Source organism: Pelophylax lessonae, assembly GCF_965119305.1.
Source record: "Pelophylax lessonae genome assembly, chromosome: 2".
Taxonomy (NCBI): domain Eukaryota; kingdom Metazoa; phylum Chordata; class Amphibia; order Anura; family Ranidae; genus Pelophylax; species Pelophylax lessonae.
The window spans coordinates 639,243,672-639,263,342 of NC_138769.1; the positions used below are offsets into that span (position 1 = coordinate 639,243,672).

A 19,671-nucleotide genomic window follows, 5' to 3' on the forward strand; every position below is an offset into this window, starting at 1 on the left:
ACCCTCAGAACCTCCCCACACAGCGCGAAGGCCGGACAAGGAGGGACAGTTGCCGATGCATGGATGTGTTTATGGGCTTCAGAGACAGCATCCCATGTTGAATTAGGCATGCATGGCTGCACCCTTCCTCCTCTGGGTGCATGCCAAGGCACGGCCCTTAAGGCCCTTCAAAATCCTCAGCACCAAGACCATGATGCTCTTAATCCGGCCCTGGTCCTCCTCCACCGCTGCTTCCACCTACACCGCCCATAGGTGTGCGCAGCCTATTGCATTAGGGTGTGCACCCCAAAGTTGAAATACACATGCATGTGTTTGCCTACATGTACATAGCCCCGATACATTACTCTCCCTGCTGGCAAAGAGAAATAGAGCAGAGCAGGTGCGAGGGAGATCTTTCCCATCTCCTCACTGGCAAACAGAGCGATAATGCTATGTGCCCTAGGTGATTAGGGTGTGCCCAGGTACACCAGGCACACCCTGTGCGCACGCCTATGACACCGCCACATCCACCACCACCTCAACCTCCCTCCTACTCCATATGGGCCTCGTCCTTCAGAGATGAAGAACATTGTTTTATTTTTCTGTTTTTTTTTTGTTGTTTTAAGTTATTTCCCTATCCACATTTGTTTGCAGAGCACTTGCCATGCTCTTAACTAGGTTTTGCTGCCATTTGCAGCACTCTAGCCCTTTCCATTGGTGTTTTAGAGCCATTTTAGTGCCTTAAAGTTCGGGTCCCCATTGACTTCAATGGGGTTCGGTGTCCGGGAAAAGTTCGGTAAAAGTCCGGGACACGGACCCGGACTTTTTTTTAAAGTTCGGCCGAACCCGTCGAACACGGACATCTAGGTGTCCGCTCAACCCTACTCTCTACAAGCGCCCCTCGGCTTTGATTATGTGCCAATGCTATTCTATCAGAACGCTTTACCATCTCTAATGGCACCCGTCAGGGATATCTACTCTCCCCTTTGCTTTATGTTCTTGTCATGGAACATCTTGCCGTCGCCCTTCGTTCCAAGAGCTCCAAAAGGGGGGTCCATGTCAATACGGATACCATGAACTAGCACTCTTTGCAGATGACCTACTCCTCTTTCTCCTCCAACCGGACATTAGCTTACCCAACGCCTTGGCTGAATTTGAGCATTTTGGTGAGCTTAGCAATTTCAAGGTAAATGCCGAGATGTTTAGGCACTCGCATTCTGGCGGACCTTTTAGCTCTTTACAGCTTCTACCTTCACTTGCTAACTGATATATCAATGGATCTGAAATAACGGCAGACTAGGGCTTGTGGTTTGGTTGGTCGCATTAACATCTTAACAATGGATGTTCTCCCCCATCTTCTTTAGATGTTCAATTCGATTTACATTATACCCCCCAGGAAATTCTTGTCCCAGTTAAGGACAAGGATCCTGTGTTATCAGGGATGGAGACGCTGTGCTTTACAGGCTGGTGTCTCATTTAAAGTCCCAAAAAGACCTATACTAAAGGAATGGAGGTGTGTGCTTCCCATCTGGTCATTTTTTAGTTTGCACCCCATGGCTATTACACAGCCTTTCGTTTTTTCAATACCAGTCATGGATGGGAGCAGGTTAGGGGAGGATCGGGCCATCTCCAAGCCCACCTGTTTCCCATCTATCTATCAGCATTCATGTGCTTCCATTGTGGAGACACTCAGGTTGAATAGTGTTAGGACTGCAAGATAAACAGGGTGCCGTGGAGAGTCCTTGCAGCTTACACATGCGTTTGCAAATGTGTGTTAACCAAAACGCTTGTTTTTAACCTACATTGTTAGACAGGTTTATTTGTTTTTTTAGCAGACTGGTGGGTGAGTATATCAAGCTAAGGGCCGGCTGTTTTCCACACACCTCTTTTAGTCCCCCTTTTTCTTCAGTTTTGTCATATACAGGGATGGAGACACAGAGCAATACCTGCCGGTGTCTCATTTAAAGTCTCAAAACTGCCCATATTTTATAAGGACAAGGATCCTTGCTTTTGTGTGGGATTTGCACTGTCCACGTCTGAGACTTGCGGCACTCTATATGTCTAAGTCAGTGGGTGGCTTTGACCTCCAAGACCTTGAATTTTACCTGATTGGTTTTATCGTGGGTCGGACAAAAGGGGGGTTCTTTTGGAGCAAGCCCTTTCCCCTTTTGAACTTACGTGCCCTCCCCTGGGTTTCCCCCTCATGCTTTCCACCCCTGACCTCCCTTCCTTTCTTGACCCAGCACCTCTTGTCTCTCTGGGATAGATGTCTTGTGGCTCAGGGCCTCTCTCACGGACCGGGACCCTTGACCCCTATCTTTGACAATCCCTCTTTTGGACCAGGACTCCGGGCGACTACTGTCACATTTTTATCTTGAATTGATTGGCAAAAAATATGCCATTTTTACTCTGACTGCACTATTTCTCAGGCCCAGCGTCGCTTCTCCCCACTCTCAATCCATAGCCAACCATGGCTTACACAATTTCAACTGTCAGTCTTTCTCCGAAAGTTTAACAAAGATGCACGAGTAGTACCTGATCTTATCTCTCTGGAACATTTTCTTTCCCAGGATATACCTCCTACCCATACTGTATCACAACTATATGGAATTTTGAGAGCGATGACCTCCAAGGGGGGAATTGCCATTCCCTCCAAAGTGGGAAAAAAATCTAGGCACCTCTTTTTCTGAGGAAGATTGGAGAAAATGTTTTATTTTCACTCATAAAGTATCCATTTCTTCTTATTTTCAGGAGAAGAGTTATAAGATCATATCCCTTTGGTATCGGACCCCAGTTGACCTACACCATATACACCCCTCTACATCTAGTTTGTGTTGGCGCTGTCTGGAGGCTGAGGGCTCCTATCTCCATATTTGGTGGGGTTGTAGGCTCCTCTCCCCATTCTGGCAAAGCATATTTACATCTTATAAATCTATGTGTATTTCTGACATGCAGGCTACTCCCGAGGTCACCCTACTGTCGATGATTCCTGGGTCAATTTCCAAAATCAAAAAGGGCATCCTCAGGCATTTCTTATTACCAGCCCGGGTAGCCATATCCCGTCAATTGAAATCTTCTTCACCCCCTCACCTTTTTGAGTGGGCCCAGGTTCTTAACGACATCATGGCTATGGAAACACTGGTAGCAGAAGGCTTATAGCGATTCAGCCGCTTTTTAAGCTCTAGTAGGAGGATAGGGTGTCCACCCTATTTTGGTTTTACTGGGGAATGTACTGTATTCTTTTTTTTCTATTTTCCTTCTCTTTCTTTTCCCTGTCCTGTTTTTTTCATTGCAGAATCATATAAAAGGGTCTGTTACCTTCCACCCTTATCATTTTGTACTGTATTTTTGAGTACCATAAACATCATCTTTCCATTGCACTGCTTTGATTTCTTTGTCTTGTATGGTCCTCATTGACTGTATGACATATTATAGAAAGTCTCTCACATCTATGTCCTTATATATGTTTGTACCCTGATATTTGTCTGAATAAAAACTTATTTAACTCAAAATTTCTCCAGACCTGCCACTTAAATGAAATCCCTGATGTATTAAACGTATTTCATTACAATAAGTACAATTTTCTCAAACAAAACACAAATTCACAATAATAATTTGCTGAAGAAAACATTTTCCTCTTGCTACTTTGCATTTTCTCTGAAAAAATTAAAGGCGATTTCACCCCAATATCTATTAGAAAATTGAATAAACATTCCAAAAACAAACATTTTGTTAACTAAATTCTACTGTTTTATAGCCAGCTTTAAAGAAAAAAGTAAAATTCATTTTGAATACCCAAATATACCCAATATATGCAAGGGAATTTTAAAAAACAGGATTTTTTGTAGCATATGATTGGGTATTCATAGTGAACACACTTGTGTCCTATTTACTTACACTCACTTTGAAGTGAACTTACTCTTTTCTAATGTACAGCCACTACTCCATTAGTGAACTAAACCCGGTGAGGTTGGTTTACTAAAACTGGAGAGTGTAAAAATCTGGTGCAAAAAGTCAATGATTACATGGCGCTCTCTGATGTTGGTGGGTGGCATACCATGAGGTAAAGAGGTAAAAATATATAGAAAGTAAAAAATGGGTAGAAAAATATAAAAAAGTTTGAGGTGGAAGGGGGGAGCGGCTGCCAGATGGAGCAAGGAGAGGCTCTGAGGAGAATAAACAGAAAGAAAGCAGCACCATCTTAGTGAAGCACAATTTTTATTGATACAAAAAACACATAGTGACTTACTCTTAGGTAAGTAAAGGCCGGTACTGTAGGTGAATGGGATCATCCATCTTCTTGCCCTGGATACCGTTGCAGAAAGGAGGGGTGCGGGGTGCCGGTGGTGCGTGGAGGCTGTTGTCTGGCAGCCTGTCTGATGGTGCTCTGGTGGTGGAGTGCTCTCAGTGGGGCTCCACTTCCTATTTCCGGTCAGGCCGACATCACTTCTTGTGAGGTGGAGGGAAAGATGGGCGTTGCTAGCTTTCGGAGAATCCGTGCTCCTTCATTAGGCGATGCACACCACCGGCACCCCTCCTTTCTGCAATGGTATCCAGCACAAGAAGATGGATGATCCCATTCACCTACAGTACCGGCCTTTACTTACCTAAGAGTAAGTCACTACGTGTTTTTTGTATCAATAAACCTTATGCTTCACTAAGCTGGCGCTGCTTTCTTTCTGTTTAAAAATCTGGTGCAGCTCTGCATAGAAACCAATCAGCTTCTGGGTTTTTTGTCAAAGCTTAATTGAACAAGCTGAAGTTAGAAGCTGTTTGGCTACCATGCACAGCTGCAGTAGATTTTGAATTCTCCAGTTTTAGTAAATCAACTCCAGTGTGTTGACTCTTTTTTGTCTCCAATCTAAAAGACAAACAAAGAAAAGTGCTCCTAAGGGTATCTGTGTGGTAGATTGCACCTTCATATATTAGAATATAGATCTTCTCACTTGTTGGAGTGGCTGTTCTGTGACATTTAGGACAAACGGCTGTTGAGCTTTTGCTTCACCTTGTGAACAAGCTCCTGTTCCTGATTACTGACTACAGTAAGAGTTTTTTTTGTCTCAAATAAAATCCAGCTGTCATGTATTTATGGGAAAATGCAGATGAATTATTGTAGTCTTTAATAGTTTTCAATGTGTTTCAGAATAGATCACCATTCCTTCTTCAGAAATGCAATAACAACAGAAAAGCAGCATCTCTTGCCTTCAATAGTAGTTTTCATAGAGCAAATGCTTCTAATAGGCTGCACAGCAAATCTATACAATATACATGCCAAATATCCACATACAGTATTTGGATGGGTGAATGAGGAGATTGTATATGTAGGTGTGTATGCTATTACCATGTTTACATGAAATTCAGGTGTAATTTAAGGTATAGTGATCCTTAAAAAAAAAAAAAAAAGCTCCAACTAAAAAAAAGAATTCTTCATTTTTGTGTGGGCAGGGCCTGATTCTTTATTGCCGAGGAGCCTGGCAAACAAAACGTTCACCAACCTGAACCAGGCAAGACATACTCTGAGCCTGGCTGAGAAACTGGGATATGTGTAACCACAGTCTCTGTACTCCCAGTGTTCTCACATACAGTAGAGATTTATTTTGAATGTGTAAGCTGATGACAACCTGGCTGGCTGAAAGTTGACAACAGAGGAGATCTAACAAAAGATCAGGATGCCAACTCTACCCAAAACTAAACAATCTTTTTTGGGTGGCGTTGCCTTTTAACATTATTGGTTTCCTGGTTTGGTGGCATGCTGTAAAACTTCTGTCAGCATATAATTTGCATAATGTTATGTTTTATTAATCATGCAGTATATTTTTCATTTAGGTTCTTACGTGCGAACCGGATCAGCTTAGTAACAGAAAACATTTTTTCATCTTTAAGAAGTTTAGCAGAAATGTAAGGTACCATTATCTTATGTGATCCATGACAAACATAAAGTGATTGTAAAGTCTCCTTTTTTTTATATCAAAAATGTTATACTTACCTCCTCTGTGCAATTGATTTTGCACAGAGTGGCCCGGATCCTCCTCTTCTCGGGTCCCTCGCCCCTGCCCCTGGCCCCTCCCTCCTATTGAGTGTCCCCACAGCAAGTAGCTTGCTATGGGGCACCCGAGCTGAGTTGCACAGAGCTGCCGTTTGGCCCCGCCCCCTCTCTCTCTTGATTGGCTCACTGACATTAAATGACGGTCACGGGAGCCAATGGCGCCGTGGCTGTATCTCAGCCAATCAGGAGGGAGAGTCCCAGAATGGTCGAGGGACTCGTAGACATCGCTGGACAAAGAGAGGGCTCAGGTGGGTATTAGGAGTGCTGGAGGGGTTTGCTTTACACAAAAGGCTTTTTATCCTAATGCATAGAATGCATTAAGATTAAAAAAAAAACCTTCCTGACTTTACAACTCCTTTAAATATGACATGCATATATTTTAACTTGTAGTTCTGAAGATCTATTGTCCTTTGAAATTTGTTATCATCCACTGTAACAGTCAAATGTATAACACCTTTCTTTCAGCGTCATTCTCCCATGCACACTCAGCCAAAAAGGGTCTGTCCACCAAAAAATGATATTTTTAGTATTTGGTAGATGCTGCAGATTTTAACCAACTGACAATGTGTCTTCTACGCAAATGATAAGGTTCAGTGGCAGACAAAGTCAGCAAGGGTCCCCTGTGCAATAATGGTATTTAGGCCCCAATAATCACTATGGTAATGCAGTGTTAACGTCATCAACAAAAATATTTTCGTCTTAGTTTTCTTCAGCTGCATGTTTTCAGTGCAAATATAAAATTAGAATTAGGTCAATTGACGAAAATGATGACGAAAATCAATTCTAATTTTCATCAAGAATAAAAAACTGGAACGAAAATGTGAGGGAGGGATGTCTACCCGCCTGAACATCCACTTTCCTCAGAGCTCTGCCAGTCTGTTAAAGATTTAGCCCCCTGACTCTATTGGCAAGCTGTATTGGCTGAGAGACACAGGTTTCCACAAATTGTTTCCCTTTCCTATGCAGTTCCACAAATTACACTCATTTACGCTATCTCTTTTGTGACCCCTGCTGGCTTTTTCTAAATCGGCCACACAATTCCTACCCCAGGCTATAAAAATAACACATTATTGTTTAAACATGTATTGCACTATTGTACTACCACACAAGAATAAGTAGGGAGCATCTACTAAGCTACTAAAAAAAAAAAAAAAAAAAAAAAAGGATTTTCTTTTTTTTTTCCTTAATATTTAATGTTGGAAATATATGCAGGTAATATGTGCAATGGCAATACAGCCGATAGAGTTAACATTTTTTTTTGTTTTTTTTTAAATGTATTAAAGTTGCACTTCTGTTTGGCAAAAGTAAAATTGATTGTTTATGAAACACGGTCTTGTTTATAAAGACATTATATATCACAGCGGCTAAATCTGTGTCTGTAGTGCATGTTCAAAGCTTAATGTCATAAATAATAACATGTTGTTCGATTTTTGCTCCGGGAGTATATAATGAGTTTGGAAATTCTAGATAAATGCTTAAATAATGAAGTACAATTTAACTAAACTCATTAGATTTAAGTAGACTAAAATGTACTGGAGATTTTATTAGACTAAAATAGGACTAAAAGTAAAACAATGCAGATGACAAAAATATGATTAAAACTAAAATAGCATTTTGGTTAAAAGACTACGACTAAAACTAAATTGAAATTTGACGTCAAAATAAACATTGTGGTAATGACAAGTAACATATGTGTTATAGCTCATTGGATTGTGGGATAAAATAATTAGAAAATGCTAATTTCCACACCAAATTTCCACAATGCAAAATTATCATGAAATTACATGGTAATTAGTTAAAATAAATTTTCCATGTTACAGTGCATTCTGAAAGTATTCACAGCCCTTTACTTTTTTCACATTTATGTCACAGCCTTATTCCAAAATGGATTCAATTCATTATTTTCCTCAAAATTCTACAAACAATACCCTATAACGACAATATGAAAGAAGTTTGTTTGAAATCTTTACTAATTTATTAAAAAATAAAAAAAATTAAAAAATCACATGTACATAAATATTTACAGCCTTTGCCATGACATTTAAAATTGAGCTCAGGTTCATTCTGTTTCCACTGATCATCAAATTCAATTGATTGGACTTGATTTTGAAAGGCACACACCTGTCTATATAAGGTCCCACATTTAACAGTGCATGTCAGAATGGTAAGCACCATGTCTGGAGGAAACCAGGTACCGCTCATCAGCTGGCCAATAACATTCCTTCAGGGAAGCATGGTGGTGGCAGCATCATGCTGTGAGAATGTTTTTCAGCGGCAGGAACTGGAAGACTAGTCTTGATTGAGGAAAAGATGAATACAGCAATGTACAGAGACATCCATGATAAAAACCTGCTCCAGAGTGCTCTGAACCTCAGACTGGGGTGAAGGTTCACCTACCAACAGGACAACGACCCTAAGCACAAAGCCAAGATAACAAAGGAGTGGCTATGGGACAACCCTGTGAATGTCCTTGAGTGGCTCAGCCACAGCCCAGACTTGAACCCAATTGGACATCTCTAAAGAGATCTGAAAATGGCTGTGCACCAATGCTCCCCATCCAACCTGATGTAGCTTGAGAGGTTCTGCAAGGAAGAATGGGAGAAACCGCCCAAAAATAGGTGTGCCAAGCTTTATATCATCATACTCAAAAATACTTGAGGCTGTAATTGGTGCCAAAGGTGCTTCAACAAAGTTTTGCGCAAAGGCTGTGAATACTTATGTACTTTGGATTTTTTTCGTTTTTTATTTTTAATAAATTTGCAAAGAATTTAAACAAACTTCTTTCACGTTGTCATTATGGGGTATTGTTTGTAGAATTTTGAGGAACATGATGAACTTAATCAATTTTGGAATAAGGCTGTAACATAATAAAATGTGGAAAAGAGAAGCTCTGTAAATACTTTCCAGATGCACTGTAGTGAATTGCACCTAATATGCCACTGTCATATAACCATATCACATCGCTCTGCAACAACACAAAATACTGCATCATGCCATTATACAGCAAACGTATCACCCAGCAAGAAAAAACTACGATAACACATTATGTTACTCTGCTAGACCATAGACAGGGATAGCACATTATTTCATCCATCAAACCATATTATGCTGCAAAAGCAATTTATATTATAGCAATAGTAAAGTGTGGAAGAAAACAAAGCTTTTCAGTGGTGAGCTGTCACCACTGACAGGGCTTCTATCTTCACCCAGTCTTCCTCCTGGGTTCATAAGTTCTGGCCATTTGAATGGCCAAACCACAACATCGCTCACGTGCATGCGCATGGGAGTCATGATCGCGGCACAACGCTCTGAAAAGAAAACCCAGTGCGCAGGTGACATCACCGGCTGCAGGGATCCTTAATATCTCCTAAGCTGTGCCGGTCCAGGGTTCTGGGCGGATCCTGCCCATATAGTCATGATCTTTCCCCAACCTGGACCGGAGCTATTTTGTGTACCTAACGGTAAACGGTGTTTAATACTGCTTCAACAAACAACATTATTTAGCCACGGCCATCCCCTCTAATGTAGGGATATCTTTTATTCAGCTTCCACCCCTGTAAAGGGAGATGTTCATCACACCCACAAAAAAAAATTTGATTCCTCCATCAATAAACACCTGTGACACACTGGCATTGAGTGAAGAGCCCCTTGTAAAAGGGGGTATTTACAGGAACACCCATGCAAAAAAAGGCATTTTAACTGACCACCAGTGTAATAGATGCATTTACAATGACCAGCAATATAATGGGAGCATTTACACTGATCACCTATGTGTAAGAGAAGCATTTGGACTGTCCATCACTGTGACAGATGCATTTACAATGTCCTAGAGATAGGAAGGCCTAGGAAAAAAAACAGATAAATTGGGGAAAAAAAATGTTTTTTCCCCATTTAGTTCAGAGCTGTTTGGGGAAATTGGGGAAAAAAAGAAAGAAGTGTGGCATATGTTATTTTACAATGATAAATAATATATCTATGACATGGCATTCAAACTATGTAACATGAAGACCTTAATGAAAGATTTCAGAGACGTTATGCAAAGTCCTAAATGATTGCAAGTTCTTTCAGATGTAAATCCTGGAATACAATTCAAGTAACAATTAATGCAGTTCACAAACAAGAGAAATATTCATATATACCTCTAGAGGGCACTGCAGGGGAAAGGCTTCAGTTTAGTTTGGTTGTTAGCTCTATTTTGTACCTCCTAAAGTTGGGTAATTGTTGGGATACAGTGGATGATAGTTACTGTCATATCAGATCTTATAAAAAAAGTTTGGGAATGTTTTTTTTTTTTTTAAGATTCATACTTACTTAGAAGAATGCGTCATTGATCCAATGCTGCATTGGTCCCCCACTGGTTCTGAGACTGAGAACAGAGCAATCAAACACCGCTGATCAGTTCTCAGTGCTCCCCGGAGTGCTGGGTTGTGGAGGGGCTGGAGCGGATAGCCCAGGCTTTTAGCAGCTTGCTGAGAGGCTGACCCAGGTGCCGATCCAGGGTTCTGGGCGGATCCTGACCATATAGTCGTGATCTTTCCCAACCTGGACCGACTCTGTGACATCAACCGACGGCAGGCTTCAGCCCGCTGTCTGCTGAAAGCGAGTCACAGGAGTGCAGTACAAAATGAGCTTTGGCAGTAGTTTTGTATGAGAAATTAGTTAATCTTTATAACCTTTAAATGATTCCCATTAATGTTATCCACCATCACAACAAAATGATTACCTATAGTCTGGTCAGTAAATTTTTTTTTTTTCCCACCTCTCAGTAAAATGAGAGAAACGTCATCATCATTGAAACCAACATCTAGAGTTTCAAAAAATGTCCACAGGGCAATTTCTGCTGAGAGCAAATCTGCAATTTGCAAATATTGTGAGAAAAAAATATTCTTTCCCAAATGCTACAAGGATGACAAAACACATCCTGGCATGCCAGAGGTGCTTTAACCACTTGCAGGGCGGCTCGGCTGCATAAAATAACTTATATATACGTGATTTCATGCACGCAATCTCGGCGGTGTAATCGTGCCGCCGAAGCCACGCTCCCACTGTGTTTAGACACAGCGGGAGGTGGGCCATGGGAGGAGCAGTGGCGATCACTGCTGGCCTCCCACGTTCATCAGAGAAACTGACAGAAGACCAGCCTGCTTATGTAAACAAAGCAGGCAAGTCCTCTGTCACACAGGCAGAGAGAGATCCGGAGTTTCAGCTAAGCTTAATCTCCGATCTCTCCGTGCTTGTCACAGAGCCATTGCATAATATTTAGCACTGATTACTGTATTAATGTCACTGGTCCCCAAAAAGTGTCAAAAATGTCAGTTATGGGTGCGATCTGTCTGCCACAATGTCGCAGTCCCAATAAAACTAACTCTTTAAGAAATCCAGTTACACAGCAGCACCATGTCCTTACCATGGGCATACTACTGTGTTAAAAAAAATATATATATTAGGCATAGCGATGTGATTCACAGGTGTGCCCATTCAATTGAATGAACTAAAAAAAAAAAAGTCTTCTGACTGGCCCCTCCACCTATCACAGAGTGTTCTGTGTAGCGTTTTGAAGCGAATACTCTGACAGACAACAATTTATGAATTTAGGTTGCAGTGTGGAGTAAACACTGTATTGTCCATCAGATAGTGGGTAGCAGTATCTGCAGTCTTTTTTAAAAAGGTCCCTAAGTATTGAATCCAGGGCCGACATTAGGGGTTGGTATGGGGGTGCCGCAAAATCCTTCTAATACAGTGTTTCTCAACTCCTGTCCTCAGGACCCACTAACAGGCCAGGCTTGCAAGATAACTGAAATACATCACAGGTGATATAATTTGCTGCTCAGTGATTGCAGTATTTTAGTCTGCATCTCCCCAAGGTAATACTTAAAATTTGGCCTGTTAGTGGGTCCTGAGGACAGGAGTTGAGAGCCACTGTTCTACTATAAGACTGACAGGAGTAGTGACACTGGCATTACTACTTCTGTCAGCCCAGCGCTAATAGAAGCAAGGATAGGAGGAGAGAGGCGGGAGGAGGTGCAGGATATGCTCTCTCTCCTCCTCATCCTTATAAGCTGACACATAATAGGATGGGGGGGGCTCAATTTGGCATCTTTGCCCTGGGCACCTGATGATCTTGTCCCGACACTGATTGAATCCAACATAAAGATGACAGCCCCGTGTTGCATGTACCTTTGAAAGCAAAAATTGGTCCTCCTATCCTGTCCAGTTCTTTTTCATTATCACAAACCTGAGGAAAAGGTTCTCTATCAGCCTAAATACCTACTAAAATGAATGTTTCATTTTGTAAAGCATTATTAATGCAATCCAACAAACCAAGCTTTTGAATGGTTTCTAAAATTGCTTTTTTTTTTTTATCTGTTCCTTTCAGAGACTTGTCCAATAATTTAATCACAGAAGTGCCACTCTCCAGCTTTAAGGAGCTTAAACATTTGCAAAAACTGTAAGTGAAAATAATAAACTTTCATTGTTCCATATCCCTATTTAAAGCAAATCCGTTACACGGCTGGCAAGATAACAGGGAGGCAGACCTAAATAATGTTTAATATTTCTAATTATCATTTCCAAATGATAAATTGTGAAAAATCAGCAATTTCTGTGACTATTTGTTAAATTACTACCACTAATAATCAAATTTATTAAGGCTGTCACCCTAATTTGTGACTTACAAGTGCCGAGTAAGGTTTTATAAAACTGAAATGAATAGACTTGAAGCTCTAGACAAAACTTTTGTTTTGTTTGAAATGGGGACGAATAAGAATCTCTTGCAGGTTTTGCTTACTATCTTTGTTCCTGTTAAAGACATTTCTTCTCAGGAGCTGTCACAGTTATCATTGTCTCTGGAGAAGAAAGTATGGGGAGATGTCCTCAACAGAGACACATGCAGCAACAAAGATGTAAGAGATGTTCTAACCTTTTCCCCTGTTGTAACATTAGTCATTATATTGATAGACCTGAAAAAAGCATTCATCAAATTGGTGAACTTCTGAACTTTTACGTCTGCCTGTTTTTTTCTTGACAATGGATTCCCTTTAAATTGCACTTATAAATGTTATCTGAATGTGGCTCCGATTCGTAGACGTCTGTGCACTAGTTAAAAACATTTAAAGCATAACTAAAGCCAAAACTGTTTTGTTTTATTTTGGATAGTGTAAGGAATGGTTAGAATCCCATCAGGTTTTTATTTACTACTTTATTCTCCCACCACATAAAGCACATATATTGTTTACAAAAAAATGTGTAAATTTGTAAACAAAAAGATATATAAAAGATATGTTCGTTCACAAATGTATACCTTATATCCTCGAGTATAAGCCGAGTTTTTCAGCATGTTTTTTCATGCTGAAAAAGCCCACCTCGGCTTACCTTTTCCCTGGTCAGTGGGCATGCGCCGCCGCTGCTCAGGATAGCCCATACACATTCAGCTATTCTAGGGCAGACAGCGCATGTGCAGTGATGTGTTGCCGCCGGGCGGCGCCATTTTTAGATGTAAGGCAGGAAGGTAAGTGAGACTCCTCCACAGCACTGCAGGTAAAGGTAAGTGAGACTCCTGTACCATGCCCGCAGCACTGCATCTCCTGTACCATCAGTGCCATATCTGTGCCATGCCTGCACCATGCCTGTACCATCTGTGCCATGCCTGTACCATGCCTGTACGATCTGTGCCATGCCTGTACCATGCCTGTACCATATCTGTGCCATGCCTGTACCATCTGTGCCGAGCCTGTACCATCTCCTGTGCCATGCCTGTACCATATCCTGTGCCATGCCTGTACCATCTCCTGTGCCATGCCTGTACCATCTCCTGTACCAATGCCTGTACAATCTCCTGTACCATGCCCACAGCCCTGCATCTCCTGTACCATGTCCGCAGCCCCTGCAGCATGCCCACAGCCCCTGTTTTGAGTCTCTTGGTGGTCCAGTTGGGTCAAGTAGCTGCTGCATTTCCCACCCTAGGCTTATACTCGAGTCAATATGTTTTCCCAGTTTTTTGTGGTAAAATTAGGTGCCTCGGCTTATATTCGGGTCGGCTTATACTCGATTATATACGGTATGTGTCTTTAAACAGTAAGAGAATTAATTATTGATAATATATTATCACAATTAGGGATGGGCCAAACTGCCCTGGGTTTGGATAGAGCAGGGTTCAGCAAACATAAAAGAAGTTCCGATGCTGAACCTTATCCCCATTGAAATCAATGGGAGTTTAATCTGTCAAATGAACAATGCCCATTTTTTGGGAAAAGCAAGGTTTATCAAAAAAGAGCATGTGGGTAAGAGGGTGGGCACTGCCCTGGGGGGGGGGGGGGCATATACAAATGCAAAGAAAAATGTAAAATTCCATTAGGCAAAAAGCAGTCAATTTTTAAATGCTTAAAGTGAAACATTAAAAATGCACAATTACTTTAAATACCATGCCTGGAGGGTGCCCTAATTTGTTTGAAATTGCCAGCAAGTTACATTCATTGCCAGCTTCATTTAAAAAAAAAGCACACAGATCCAAGGGTCTGCTTTGTATTTTTGGGGTTCATGAAGATTATATATACACATTCAATTATTGTGAGAACAGTACAAAGTAATCCCAGTCTATTAGTTGTAGTGGTCATTTTTACAGTAAAATGTAAGTGTAAGTGCAGTAAAGTGTTTTATAAGCATGCTTGACTTTTTACAGCTTTGTTTTATTATGTTTTATTGCAGTAATCTCAGTTGCAATCCATTATCACTTCATACTGAGCAGTTTGAAACATTACCACATATTCAGTCACTGTAAGTAAAACTTAATCTTTCTCTTTTTTCTCTGTATATTTCTACTATACTATATTTTCTATGTACTTTGTATGGAGGTGGTATTAAAGTATAACTAAAGGGAGCATATTTTTATTTATTTTTTGGTTTTGGATAGAGTGGCGAGGGATCAGAACACCTGTCAGTTTTTATTGCTGTCTATGCCCCTGTTAGGGAGATTCACCTTCTCTATTTCTCCTGTTTACCATCATCATCTAAAAGGAAAGTAAAGGAAAATTCCAAGTTTCGGGTTGACACCAGAACAGTAATAGAGAGGAAATATTCCAATAGGGAGGCTAGTTCTCGTGACCCCAGTAAAATCCCAGGATTCACTATTCTAATCCCAGGATTCACTATTCCTTTTTTGGCATGAAACAGAAAGTAAAGAGAAATGTTCCCTATAGACATATATGGTAAAGAAAATAAAAAAAAAAACACCTGACAGGAGTTATAACTCTCTTGTTCACGCTGGCATTAAAAGCAGGCGTTTGAGGGGCCTCTAAAATACCCATCAAATGCCTATGCAAATGATACAATGGAGAGCACACAGTGCCGTTTACATTATAAAAAACTGAAGCCTCATGTCGAGTCAGGAGGCTTATGAAACCTTTCAACGTCTCCCATCGAAGTATATGGCAACGCACGGCAACCACACTGGCATAAGATTGTGGCAGGGTTGCAGTGCGTTAGTACAATGAGAATTTTATCTGGTTGTTAAGGAGTGGGCTGGGAAACCGACCACCACTGCGTCCTTAACAACCGATGGGTCATCAGCTCTCACGGCGTGGGGTCCCCCTCAGTCCATACCAAGCCCTTTAAATCTGGTATGGACTAGGGGGGGAACCCCATGCCAAAATTTAAAACAAATCATATGTGGTCCCCCCCAAAACCAATACCAGACCCTTATCCGAGCATGCAGCCCGGCAGGTCAGGAAAGGGGGGGCAAGTTAGCACCCCCCACCTCCTAGACCATACCAGGCCACATGCCCTCAACAGGGGGGGGGGCTTTGGGGCAGAGGAAGCTCTGCACCCCCCTAACCCAAAGCACCTTGTCCCCATATTAATGGTGACAAGGGCCTCTTCCCGACAACCTTAGCCAGTGGTTGTGGGGGTCTGTGGGCAGGGGCTTATCGGAATCTGGAAGACCCCTGTAACAAGGCCCCCCAGATCCTGGCCCCCCATGTGAATGAGTACATTGTACCTCTACCCACCCATTCACCCACAAAAAGTAGTGTAGTGTTACAAAAAACAAAGTCCTTTTAAAGTCCTTAAGATTGTCCCCCGTCATAGCTCCAACAAGTCTTCTTTCTCTGGTCTTCTCCTTATTCTGATGTCTTCTTCCTCTGGTCTTCTCCTTCTTCACTCAAAATAAAAAAATACAGTCCTGCTCCAACTATGGCTCTCGCTGTTATGCCAACTAAGCTGTCTGCCAGCTCTTATATAACTATGGGGCATGGCCACCCGGTGACGTCACCTAGAGACCTCCCTTGGGATGTCACCGCCCCATCATGCCCCCCTTGTTAAAGGAGGCCTCCAGATTCCGAGAAGCCCCCTGCCTGCAGACCCCCACAACCACCGGCCAGGGTTATTCACTAAAAGCCTATTAACTGCACATATTACTGTGCATTAACGCTATATAAGTGTTTGATAAGCATCAGCATTTTAAGCAAGTGTTAAGGAGCCCTTACTCTATCCTAAATGAAAATAAAGTTTTGGCTCTAGTTACACTTTAACTGTGTGTAAACACAGCAAGCACTGCCTATGGTCACGTTTTACTGAATGAGGACAGAGTTGTTAGCGAGGTCACGAACAGTTACATGTAAGCCCTGTGGGCTATATACAGCCTAGAAGGCTTTAGCTACACTACCTTGGACTGACATAAAGGAGATCGAGGTGAGGGCTGCAACATCCACACCACGTGACAACCATTTCGCTAGTAAATGTGCCGCAGTAATAATAAGCCTTATATATTAATCTCTTTGAGAAGAATTACATCTAATTTCAGTTGCACAAAATCTCTTTGTTCTCCTTTAGCACACTCCTGATTGATGATGATATGACCTTGTTAGATCTTGGCACATCATGTTAATGACCCTTGGACTCAGCCATATTTACATTCCAGCACAGGACTCTTTATATTTTACAATAAGGAAATGTATTTGGTACAGTTGTAGGCGCATCCTTAGAAAAATTAATTTCTATGTAAATGGTACCACAAATCTGTCAGAAATGTCAGGAATAAGGTCGCTTTCCTATTTCTCTGTAAATGAAATGCCACAACAAAACTGATAACATGTATCAATCCATTGTGTGACTACTTTTCAAATTGTGGTGCGTGTAAATTAATTTCTGTAACAACAAAGGAAACTCTCATAAGCCATGTATTGCATTTCAGGCTTAAAGTCTTCTTAGTATTTGCACCTGCTTATAGAAGAATTACAGCTATGGATTTTTTTTTTACCCGCTTGGACCAGTGTAACTATGTACAGGTGCATCTCAAAAAAATTAGAATATCATCAAAAAGGTCATTTATTTCAGTAATTCAATTCAAAAAGTGAAACTCTTATTATAGATTAATTACACACAGAGTGATATATTTCAAGCATTTATTTCTTTTAATTTTGATGATTATGGCTCCCAGTTAGAGAAAACCCAAAATTATCTAAAAAAATTAGAATATTGTGAAAAAGTTTAATATTGTAGACTCATGATGTCACACTCTAATCAGCTAATTAACTCAAAACACATGTAAATGTTTCCAGAGCCTTTAAATGGTCTCTCAGTCTGGTTCAGTAGGTTATACAATCATAGCATAGATTGCTGATTTGACTTTGTCCAGAAGACAGTCATTGACACCCTCCCTCCTGTGGAGGGTAAGTCTCAAAAGGTCATTGCTAAAGAAGCTGGCTGTTCACAGAGTGCTGTTTCCAAGTGTATTAATGGAAAGTTGAGTGGAAGGAAAAGGTGTGATATAAAAAGGTGCAAAAGCAACAGTAATAGCCCCAGCTTAAGATGGTTGTGAAGCAAAGGCCATTCAAGAGTTTGGGGAGATTCACAAGGAGTAGACTACGGCTGGTGTCAGGGGATCAAGAGCCACCACACAGAGACGTATCAAGGACATGGGCTACAATTGTCTAATTCCTTGTGTCAAGTCACACCTGAACCAGAGACAAGGCCAGAAGCCTTTTACCTGGGGAAAAAGGACTGAACTGTTGCTTAGTGGTCCAAAGTCCTCTTGGCTGAAAGTAAATTTCCATTTCATTTGGAAATCAAGGTTCCCAGAGTCTGGCGGAATAGTGGTTAGGCACAGAATCCAAGTTAGTGATGATTTGGGGAGCCATGTCATCTGCTGGTGTTGGTCCACTGGGTTTTATCAAGTCCAAAGTCAGCACAGCCCTCTACCAGGAAATTCTAGAGGACTTCATGCTTCCCTCTGCTGACCCTCTGCTTTTTGGAGATGCTGATTTCATTTTCCAGCAGGACTCGGCACCTGCCCACGCTCCCAAAAGTACCAATATCTGGTTTAATGATCATGGTATCACTGTGCTTAATTGGCCAGCAAACTCGCCTGACCTAAACCCCATAGAGAATCAGTGAGGGAATTGTCAATAGGAACATGAGGGACACCGGATTCAACGATGCACATGAGCTGAAGGTCACTATCAAAGCAACCTGGGCTTCTTTAACAACTCAGCAGTGCCACAGGCTGATCGCCTCCATGCCACTCCACATTGATGCAGTAATTCATGTAAAAGGAGCCCTGACCAAGTATTGAGTGCATACTATATTGTACATGGACATACTTTTTTAGTAAGCCAACATTTCTATATTAAAAATCCTTTTTGTTTATTGATCTTATGTAATATTCTAGTTTTCTGAGATACTGAATTTGGGGTTTTCCTTAGCTGTAAGCCATAATCATCAAGATTAAAAGAAAAAAATGCTTGAAATATATCACTCTGTGTTTAATAAATATGTATAATATATGAGTTTCACTTTTTGAATTGAATTACTAAAATAAATTAACTTTTTGATGATATTCAAATTTTTTTGAGGTGCACCTGTATATAACACACCTGGCTGATCACTCCAGTGATCTCAACTTGCTTCCGGGCCCCGTGCCGAGTGTCTACCCTGTTGCAATCGGAACACAGTAAGTTGGCCACTCGGCACGGTGCCATTCAGAAAATGCTTTACATTTTCTAAATGAATTCAAAGTGTTCTCTGATTGAAAAAATATAGAGAGCATGATGTCACCGCCCCACCATATAAAGTATCCATACCGGGGATTTTTCTTTAAATAGGAACAGTTGGATATATAATCTATCCTAGTAATAATATTATTACATGTATTTATATAGCACCAAACATTTATACAATACATTGCATATTATACATTTACATTAATCCCTGCACTCAAGAAGCTTACAATCTAAGATCTCTATGTTGCATGCACACAGATACGTTGTACATACTAGAGTCAAATAGCCAATGAGCATGGGAGAAAACCACATAAGCACAGGGAGTACATACAAACTCTATGCAGTTAGCGTCCTGGTTTGGATTTGAAACCAAGGACATTAGTGTTGCAAAGCAGAAGTACTAATTACTAGGCCTCTGTGCAGAAATTTACTTATATGCTGTACAGTGCAATGGTGCAATTTGCTAGATAAAGGAAGCCTGGAGTGCAGCCCATGACATTGCGAAAAGGCCACAAATAATATTCAATGTACAATACTACAGAAATGTCATAGTCTGTGAAAATAGTAAAGCAGAAAGTCAGAAACAGCAGACATGTTACAGGAAAGGTTGGAGACAGAGAACGTTACATTAGTTAGTAGAGATCACTGTCATTT

The 19,671-nt window shown here is 41.1% G+C and overlaps 1 protein-coding gene across 2 annotated transcripts in view; it reads left to right on the plus strand.

Annotated features, from left to right (window-relative positions):
- The window catches only part of RXFP2 (relaxin family peptide receptor 2), a 453,266-nt gene that overhangs the window by 393,357 nt on the left and 40,238 nt on the right, over window positions 1-19,671 (plus strand). The window contains exons 11-13 of one of the 2 annotated variants that reach the window (XM_082248385.1): window positions 5,806-5,877; window positions 12,402-12,473; window positions 14,729-14,797. In XM_082248385.1, the coding sequence (XP_082104511.1) occupies window positions 5,806-5,877; window positions 12,402-12,473; window positions 14,729-14,797 (213 nt within the window). The remainder of the gene's footprint in view (window positions 1-5,805; window positions 5,878-12,401; window positions 12,474-14,728; window positions 14,798-19,671) is intronic. The other variant, XM_082248386.1, reaches the window with a different exon arrangement.